At 43.6% G+C, this 10416-nt stretch overlaps 1 protein-coding gene across 1 annotated transcript in view; it reads right to left on the bottom strand.

Moving 5' to 3' along the window:
* Window positions 1-7088: 7088 nt before the first annotated feature.
* The window catches only part of Pias2 (protein inhibitor of activated STAT 2), a 98257-nt gene continuing 94929 nt past the window's right edge, over window positions 7089-10416 (bottom strand). Inside the window, exon 14 of the mRNA XM_070029220.1 lies at window positions 7089-7466. Coding sequence (XP_069885321.1) covers window positions 7458-7466 — 9 coding nt within the window. The 3' untranslated portion in view covers window positions 7089-7457. The remainder of the gene's footprint in view (window positions 7467-10416) is intronic.

Genomic DNA, 10416 nt, shown 5'->3' with positions numbered 1-10416 from the left:
GGCGTGCTCCAGATCGCCGTTGCCGGGGCGCGTGGGGCTCGCCTGGGGCGGGCTGCGTCCGATCTTCCGGCCCGCGGCTAGGGAAGGGTGGCCTCGGGTTCTGCAGCTGGAAGGTGAGGGTCTAATGACAGGTGGCCCGTGGAGAGGGGCAGAGGGGGCCGCGCAAAACGCGGGGCTTAAACAGTGGGATTAAAAGAAGGGCAGGACGCGGGGAGCGGAGGCTGCAGAACTGGGCTTGCGGGAAGGGATCATGTATTTGCATGCAGCGCGCAGGGAACTGAGTCACCGCCGTGGCCGCGTCCTCGCGCGCTCCTAAGGATTTCAATGGAGAAAGCGGAGCAAGGTCAGCCCGGCGCCCCTTCAAGGACGGCGCGCACCGCTCTGGCAAGCTAATGGCCTTGCGGGGCTGCCGCCCCGCGCCCTCCCGGAGCCCAATTCGGCGAGGCAGACCTTCAGGGGCTGCTGGCCTCCCTCCCCAGGCCTCTTCCTCCACCCCTACCACAGCTCCTCGCTGTCCAGCTGTTCGTTAAAGACTGCTGTCCATCACCAAGACAGGAACCCAGTCTCATCCTTGGAACCACGCTTAAATCATAGGTCAGGGTGTCTGGCGCCTTAGGGTACGTTGGTCCCCGAAAGTCACTACGTCTGGAAGCACTCTGTGCTTCAGAGTGTAAGCCAAGGAGAATAATCACACGAGAAGGCCTGACCTCTGCAGAAAACCTCCCCGGGAAAAATGCCACCCCCTACCTTGCTCCAGAACTGCCATCCGGTACACTCCCAGCGCCTGGAGTCAGGTGTTTGGGGGCATTCACCGCTCATCCCTGGCTGGACGATCCCAGGGCTCCCTACCCTAGTTCTTCCACACACACACTGGGAGGTTTCAGAGTGAAACTATTTTTGTGTACAAAACCCATACCTCTTCAAGAACAACTTTACTTGGAAATACCCAGCTTCCAATCTCCTCGAACTTGGCATTTGGTAATTTTCTCCTGGAATTGGAAAGACCAAAGAATGCATAGCAAATTCCTGCGATTAGGACTCCATCAATTATTTGGAATCTTGTGTTATGTTAATTCACAAAGCCAAAGTAGATCTTGGATGTATGTATTTAATTACCCGAAAGGTCATAAGTGTGGACTTTTAAAACAATTCATTTATTAAACTAAAATAACCAGACACTTGGAAAGCCTATCCTTGTAATATGACAATTCTTGTGTTCTTTTGGTGTTTTACACATCAAAGAGTGCCTATACTCAGGTACATTAATGAATTTTCTTCTCCTAGCCTCTGACTAACCTACATTACAGATCCACGTATCAAAGAGCTAATTGTTCAGAGCAATTCGCCTATCAAGGAATCCTCAGGTTCTCAGATGCAGTTTTCTCCCCTACACTTAGGCAACGACAGATTGCTTAAGAGTGCATGTTCACAATATCCTATAATGAGATACAGGAAGCTATCAAAAGTCTTCCAACAAAAAAAAGCCCAGGACCAGATGGATTCACAGCAGAATTCTATAAGACCTTTAAACAAGAACTAATACCCATACTCCTCAAGCTCTTCAGAGAAACAGAGAAGGAAGGAGCTATCCCAAACTCATTCTACGAAGCCAATATCACACTCATCCCCAAACCAGGCAAAGACCCAACCAAAAAGGAGAATTACAGGCCAATCTCCTTGATGAACACAGATGCAAAGATCCTTAACAAGATTCTAGCTAACAGAATCCAGAAACACATAAAAAAAAAATTCACTATGACCAGGTAGGCTTCATCCCAGAGACACAGGGATGGTTTAACATACGTAAGTCAATAAATGTAATCCAACATATCAACAGAGCCAAGGTCAAGAATCACATGATTATCGCTACAGATGCAGAAAAGGCCTTTGACAAAATTCAACATTCATTCATGCTAAAAGCTCTGGAGAAAATAGGAATAGAAGGAACATTTCTAAAAACAATAAAAGCCATTTATGACAGACCAATAGCCAATATTATACTTAATGGGGAAAAGCTACAACCAATTCTCCTAAAATCAGGAACTGGGCAAGGATGCCCACTGTCTCCACTCCTCTTCAATATAGTCCTAGAACCCTTAGCCAGGGCAATAAGGCAAGAAAAAGACATTAAAGGGATCCGCATAGGGAAAGAAGAAGTTAAACTATCCCTTTTTGCAGACAACATGATACTATACCTCCACGATCCCAAAAACTCCATCCCCAAACTCTTAGAAATCATAAATCACTTCGGCAAAATAGCAGGATACAAAATAAACCCACAAAAATCAGTTGCCTTCCTATACACTGATAATGTACAGGAAGAGAGGGAAATAAAGGGAGCAACCCCTTTCACAATAACCTCCCGAAAAATAAAATATTTAGGAATTAACCTAACCAAAGATGTAAAAGAACTATTTAATGAGAACTATAAAAAGTTAAAGAAAGAAATTGCAGAAGACACTAGGAAATGGAAAGACCTCCCATGCTCCTGGATAGGCCGACTTAATATAGTAAAGATGGTAATACTTCCAAAACTAATATACAAATTCAACGCAATTCCTATTAAAATCCCAATGACGTACATCTCTGAAATACAGAAAACAGTCCAAAAATTCATATGGAACAACAAAAGACCTAGAATAGCCAAAACAATTCTAGGGGATAAAGACAATATGGGAGGGCTATCCATGCCGAACTTCAAACTCTACTACAGAGCTATAATAACAAAGACAGCATGGTACTGGCACAAAAACAGACCCGAAGACCAATGGAACAGAATAGAAGATCCAGAAATAAATCCACAGGCCTACAGCCAGCTGATATTCGACAAAGGAGCCAAAGACATACAATGGAAGAAACACAGCCTCTTCAACCGCTGGTGCTGGGAAAACTGGGCAGCCACATGCAGAAAACTAAAAGTGGACCCCAGCCTATCACCATGCACCAACATCAACTCAAAATGGATTAAAGACCTTAACATTAAACCTGAATCTCTGAAACTACTGCAGGACAGAGTAGGAGAGACACTTGAACTAATAGGCACAGGAAGGAACTTCCTGAACAGAGTCCCAGGGTCACAACAAATTGGAGAGAGACTCGACAAATGGGACTACCTTAAAATAAAAAGCTTCTGCACAGATAAAGCTATCGCAACCAAGCTAGAAAGACAACCAACTAATTGGGAAAAAATATTTACCAGCAATATATCAGACAAGGGGTTAACATCCTGTATATACAGGGAACTCAAGAAACTAATCCCTCCCAAACCCAACAAACCAATTACTAAATGGGCAAGGGAACTAAAGAGGGACTTCTCAAATGAAGAAATAAAAATGGCAAAGAAACACATGAGGAAATGTTCATCATCCCTGGTGGTGAAGGAAATGCAAATAAAGACAACCCTGAGATACCACCTTACCCCAGTCAGAATGTCCCACATCCACAAATCAGCCAACGACAAATGCTGGAGGGGATGTGGAGAACGAGGAACGCTATTACACTGCTGGTGGGAATGTACACTCATACAACCACTTTGGAAAGCAGTCTGGAGGGTCCTTAGAAAGCTAAAGATTGACCTCCCTTACGACCCAGTCATACCACTTCTAGGCATCTACCCTGAACAACAGGAACCAATATACAAGGACACGTGCACCTCCATGTTTATTGCAGCACTGTTCGCAATAGCTAGGATATGGAAACAACCTAGATGCCCCACCACAGATGAATGGATCCAAAAATTGTGGTATCTATACACAATGGAATACTATGCAGCCATTAGAAATGACAAAATAATGGCATTTGCAGGGAAATGGATGGAGCTAGAAGGAATCATGTTGAGCAAGGTAAGCCAAGAACGAAGAGACAAACAGTACATGGTCTCCCTGATAAGTGGATGATGAATCCAAAATGTTAGGTGATATGACAAAACTAACAGGACTTAAGAAACAAAGAACTCCCACTCATCTGGTTGAACCACTACTAAATATCCCCATGCTGCTGATCACATATATGGTATATAACATATGAGCACCGTTATATATTACAGACTGTGATAGACAATTTGCTCCAGGAAAGTTAGAATGAACTTGTGACTTTAAATGAGCATCATTATTCCACAATACTGTGAATTTCCGGAAATTAAGTAATCACTTAATCACAATCAAAAAAAAAAAAAAAAAAGAACCTTGGGGAAGGGAGAGAGGGAGGGGATGGTAGGGGGAAAACAATGGAGGGGGTAACAATGTTCAAGAGGAAGTGGAAGTGTACTCATTGCCTCACTCATGTAACTGTAACCCTCTGTATAGTATCTTTACAATAAAAAAAAATTAAAAAAAAATTAATTCACTCACAAAAAAAAAAAAAAAAAAAGAGTGCATATTCAGTGCTCATGCAGACATGCCCCTCCCGCACACCACTGGCTTTTCTGCTCCACTCTGGTTATTTTCAAATTTTGGAGCTGTTGTTGTTGTTGTTTTCCATCTCGAGACATCTTCCTTTGTAGCCTAGGGTGGCCTCGACTCACAATCCTGCCTTGGTCTCCTGAATGGTGGAATTACAGATGTGTGCAACCACATCTGTCTATCTTCAGATTCTTTTTTTTTGGGGGGGGGGTCCGGTCGTGGGGCCTGAACTCTGGGCCTGGGTGCTGTCCCTCAGCTCTTCAGCTCAAGGCTAGCACTCTACCACTTGAGCCACAGCACCACTTGCAGCTTTTTTCTTTTTGCTTATGTGGTGCTGAGAAATCAAACCCAGGGCCTCATGCTTGCAAGGCAAGGGCTCTACCACTGAGCCACCTTCCCAGCCCTATCTTCAGATTCTTGAACAGGGAAGTCCTGCATGTCACTTTGCACTAGGCCATGTAAGTCAGGTAGCAGGTTCTGCACACAGGTCCCAAATTGATGACAGAAGTTAGATTTTTCATGTAGTTGGCACTCGTAGAATTGGTTAGTCTTTTCCAGTCCATGCAAGACAACATAATCTCCTTTTCAGTCCTCCCTCCCGTCAGGTCCTATCCACTCTTAAGAGTAGTTTGGTTACAGGCTTCTTTGAACAAACTAAAGAAAATATTTTCAAGTAGAAAATTCAAATTATCCTAAGAACTTTTTTTTTTTTTTTTTACAGTATTGGCGTTTGAACTCAGGGCCTTGAACTAGCTAGACAAGTACTCTACTACTTGAACTTCACCCCATCTCTTCCCCCGCCCCCACCTTTAACATTTTTTTGCTTTATTTTTCAGGTGGGATCTTGAGTTTCCTAGGCCAGCCTAGACTTTGGGCCGCCCAATCTTTGTTTCCCAAGTAGCTGGTGTTATAGGCCTCAGCCTCCACCTTGGCCTATTTTCAGAACTTTGTAATTTTAGTATAATACATTTACAAAAAGTACAAGACCCATAAATTTACAGCTAGCTGTGTCTTCAGAAACTGAACCCAGCCATGTGGCCAGCACATACTTCAAAAACAAAAAACATGGGATGTAGGCATGGCCAAAATAGTACAACTCAAACCTAGCTAGTGCTAGGTCCTAAGCTTAAACCCCAGCACTTCAAAAGAGAGCAGGGCAGGGGGAACGAAGGGATGGGAGGAGTGACAGAAAGAAGGAGGGGAGAAGGAAGGAAGGAATGGAGGTAGGGAGGGAAGGAACGAAGGAAGGAAGAGAAAAAAATACTCAGCCCCCTACAGGCTCTTTTCTAGTTACTAAGTACTCAAGGTTAACAACCATTCTGACTTCAAACACCAAAAGTAAGTGTACTTCCTGGCCCTCTAGTTCCCTTAAATGAACTCATATGGTACATATTCTTTACGTCTAACTTCTTCGACTCAGTGTTGGTTGTGAAAGTCTCCATGCCACTGTATGTAGTGGGTAGACCTCTCAATGACCACAAGATCCTCATCCTCTCTTATTCTTTACCCAGCCATTCAATGACTATACGTCTAGGTGCTTCTGGGCAAGGAAGTTTTAATTAGGTGGAAATCAGCTAGAATGAAGATTGGGAGATTGTCATTCAGGGGCCTGACTGGGCTTCTTGTAAAGGAAGTATAAGAGGGACTGATATGATGGGGCTCTTTATAATAGCCTTTGGAGATAGAGGAAACCAACTGGTGAAGGATGCAGATGGCCTCTCAGAGATTGGCTTCTAGATGACAGCGTGAGGAAATGGGGGACCCAGTCTACCAATCACAAAAAAGACCCTGAATTCTACCAACACCTGGAATGAGCTTCCAGGAAGACCCTGAGCTCCAACCACCTCATACTTGATTTTGACCTTTGAAACTCCCTCAGCAGAAACTCCAAATAAAATTGCACCCAGATTTACAACCCACACAACTGGGGGTTCACAAGTATTACTCAGGCAACTAAGTTTATAGTCATTTGTTTCATAACATAGAAAACCAGTACCTCATATAAAGTGAGAATTTTCTCAATCTTATCTTGAATGGCTGTAGAACTATGTATTTATCTTTCCTACTGGACATGTGAGTAGCTGATGCCACCATGAACCTTGTAGTCATGTGTTTTTTGGTGAATAAATGCATGCATACTGCTAGACATCTGTATCTGGAACTGAAATTGTCAACTCAGACAGTGTATGTATGGTTCAGCTTTAGAGGATACTGCCCAAGAGTTTTCCAAAAGGATAAATTGTTTTTTAGTAGATATTTTGTTCAGACTTGCCATGGCCAGATAAGGAATAGTCCCCAATCCAAGGTGACACAAACATGAATCAGCTAACCTAATAGCAAAAAGCCTATGAAGCCAAAAGTGAAAATAGTTGAAGGACAAAAACAACTCCACAGATCCTTACTCTCCATGAAGGAGGTATTTACTCTCCTTAGTGGCATGAATTAACAGAGAACAGGACTAATGCTAGGGCTTTGTAGCAACACTCTGCCTCTGTCAAGGATATGTTTCCATTTCTTAATACTCTGCAAATGACCAGCAACAGTCCAGGGTGCCTTTACTGACATTGCTCTTTTATCCCGATGGTGTTTTTTTTGTTTTTTGTTTTGTCGGTCGTGGGGCTTGAACTCTGGGCCTGGGCACTGTCTCTCAGCTCTTCAGCTCAAGGCGAGCGCTCTACCACTTGAGCTACAGCGCCACTTCTGGTTTTCTGGTTTATTGGAGATAGGAGTCTCACGGTCTCTCCTGCCCGGGCTGGCTTTGAATCGCGATCCTCAGATCTCAGCCTCCTGAGTAGCTAGGATTACAGGCGTGAGCCACCAGCGCCCGGCTCCGATGGTGTTTTAAACCTGACTTCTTCATATCAAATCAGGGAAGCTAGGAATCCATGGCACATTCTTCAAGAAGGTATCTTTAACCTGCAGAATCTCTGTAGTGGAGTCAGAGACCTAGCAAAGGTTGTGTAACACAGTCTGTAGTCCTTGGTTTTGCTATCAGGATGGAGCCAGGTTCCATTCCAAGCCGAATTTATATTCTGATCCCAGAATTGCAGCAAACACTCAGGAGGCCTTGCAAACAAAAGAGTAAAACACATGGCTAAGTGATCAAGATGCCAGATTCAGCAAGCACCATTTTTATGCTGTAATTGCCAGGAGTGGGGACAGCTGTATCATTGTTTAAAACACACACTCACGCACAATTAAGCCAAGAACAAATGTCAACACTGGCACACAATCTGCTAAATTACTGATAACTGATGGGCATTACTCACACTGTGAGCATTGTCTCCCAATATAAAATAGAAAGGCTTGAAAAGAAGAAAAAAAAGAACTTAGAGGGGTTTTTTTTTTGAGGCTTTAAGAAAAGCAGCTTTTTTTGTTGTTGTTTCATACGGCACAACTGCAGCCTGCCAGATTATGTAAGTGGCATTCCACCCATGTGTTCAAGGAGTGTGTGATAAGTACATGCTGTTCTGGGACTCTTTACATTTGTGTTAACCAACCAGGCCTTCAGGAGGCTGACTCCTAGCTTTGAGACACTGTAACAAAGAGCATTTTGCTGCCTGGTGAGTAGAAATGCCCTCATTACAGCCTTGCAATCCAAGTAGCTGGGGTCTGCCCCTGTACAGTTACTTACAGACATTGGACTTCATCAGTCCTGTTTTTATTAAGTTAAATAATGGAATGGCAATTTCAACTCCTTGTTCCATTTCCTTATGAAGGATGATTTGTATTCTATAAAATTTATGATAAATCCTTTATCATCTTTTGAAATCTTAGCCCTCACATTTCCAACCTGAGAGTACCCTCTTCTGTCCTAAGACATCCTCCTACATACTTCTCTCCTACATTTCTTCCAACTGAACTAATTTGTTTGAAAGGGTAGAGACATCATCATCACCATAATTATTCCATAAACTAACAAATGCATCAGAGTGCAGAGTCCGTTCCGTTTTGGATGAGTTGTACCCTCACAGAGAGGCAGAAACAAAAGCACTGTCACAAGGTTGCTCTTTCCACACTTAGATGACATGGCAGCCAAAATGGACCTTGAATCTCCCTAAATTCTCCTTTATAAAAGCTCTCTCTATAGTAGTGCTTCTTCATGTTTTCCCTTGGGGAGAAACACAGAGATCCAGTCTGTCCTTTGAAGAATGAATTCAGCTGGTTTTCATAACAAAGCCAATATAGGCCTCTAGACTCCTTTTACTGGTAATCTGTATAGGGCTTTCAAGAGAATGATCTGTAAATATAGCTGCCTAAATATGTTTATCGTTCCTCTAGTGTCTGAGAGGAAAAGGATGAGAGTTCTAAGGCAGTCCCAATCCTGATTCACCACCAGCCTGTTCTGAAAGCTCTATGCATTTGGCAGACAGGACAAAAATGACCACTATGTACTAGGCATTGTGCAAATGGGAGGAAAACAAGGCTCAATGATTCAGTCTGTGCCCTAATAGGAGTTTAAGTTCAGTGAGGAAGACAGACTATGGACAATCACAAAAGTAAGAAAAGTATGCCTCTGACCTAATCTGAAGTGACAGGGACGATAGTGGGGAGGCAGTTTGGCAAGTGGTGTTTGGCCTGAGTGTGATATGCAAGAATGATTAGCCAGGTAGAGATGATGGACTAGGAGGCTCTGTGTAAGAGATGTGCATGGGCTGGGCCCTGGTGGCTCATGCCTGTAATCCTAGCTACTCAGGAGGCTGAGACCTGAGGATCGTGGTTCAAAGCCAGCCTGGACAGGAAAAAAACATGAGACTTATCTCCAATAAACCACCAGAAAACCGGAAGTGGCGCTGTGGCTCAAGTGGTAGAGTGCTCATTTTGAGCTGAAGAGCTGAGGGACAGAGCCCAGGCCCAGAATTCAAGCCCTATGCCTTCCCCCACCCCCCAAAAAAAGAGATGTGCATGGTAGTCAACATAGCTGAGGCTAGGGATGGGAGGGCAAAGGCCAGGGACTTGGAATTCTTCCATGGAACCATTGCAAGATTTTGGGTAGAAGAATGATACGATTGCCTCTGCATCTTTACTAATCTGCACACTGGTAGAGCAGCACCTGAGGTAGTGATGTCTGGTGGGCATGGATAGGCTGGCTTAACTTTCTTTTCCCTGCAGGTGTCAGACTCCCACCCCCAACCCACTAGCAGGTGGCTCTGCCACTGAGCTCCAGTTATTGTACCAACTTGAGACTTAATTCTCTGCTTCCTTCCAGAAAAGAAGGGAAAGAGAAATATGATCACTACTTTATAAAAGCTGTCACCATATTAAGTGCCTCATTATTCAATTCATTTGAGATTCCTGGAAATAGGTTAAGCATGGTTAGAGCCCGTCCACTGCAAATTTGTGTACTTGGCAGAGCATATCTTTGGTACAGACCTTTCACACCTCTTTGGGCCTCCTGTGTCCTACAGGCTCCTGATGCAATTCCACACTCTTCCCCTCTCTTTATAATCTCTGCTCTTGGGAAACGCTTTGCTGGCTTTCATTTAAGTTTTACTATTCTTGATAGAATGAAATTTAACCTGAAGTATCCTGAATAGATGTGGTGTCCTATTAGACCTGTGTTCAGTGCACTGCAAGATGGACAAGTGGCTGTCATCTTAACCACATCTTCAAACATTTAATTCAGTGTGCTGGAAAATGGTTTTCCTACTAATTCCTAACAGAATTAGTAAAAATAGAATTTGTACATATTTATTACCATTCAACTACATCCACACTTATTCATGATTACAAGTCAAAACAATCACAGGATTGTTGTATTCTGAGAAGAGACTCCTATCTACAGGGGGTCTCAGATTGTCAGCACTCACAGGCCAAGAGGACAAGTGGGGTTACCAAGAATCATCATCATTCCTGAAGGTCAGACAGTAAAAGCAGAAGGCTTTGTGGACCATACAGTTTCTGCCCTTCTTCTGTGCTGTGGAAGGTCACACAACACAGGATCCAGTGGGTGTAGTCAGAGTTGGCCCACAGGCTGTGTTGCTGGCATCTAGTCCACACACTGTGTGGTATTCAG

The sequence above is a fragment of the Dipodomys merriami genome, unplaced genomic scaffold, assembly GCF_024711535.1.
Source record: "Dipodomys merriami isolate MVZ:Mamm:240054 unplaced genomic scaffold, mDipMer1.0.p SCAF_2, whole genome shotgun sequence".
Taxonomy (NCBI): Eukaryota; Metazoa; Chordata; class Mammalia; order Rodentia; family Heteromyidae; genus Dipodomys; species Dipodomys merriami.
This window is presented reverse-complemented; position numbering and strand designations above follow the sequence as displayed.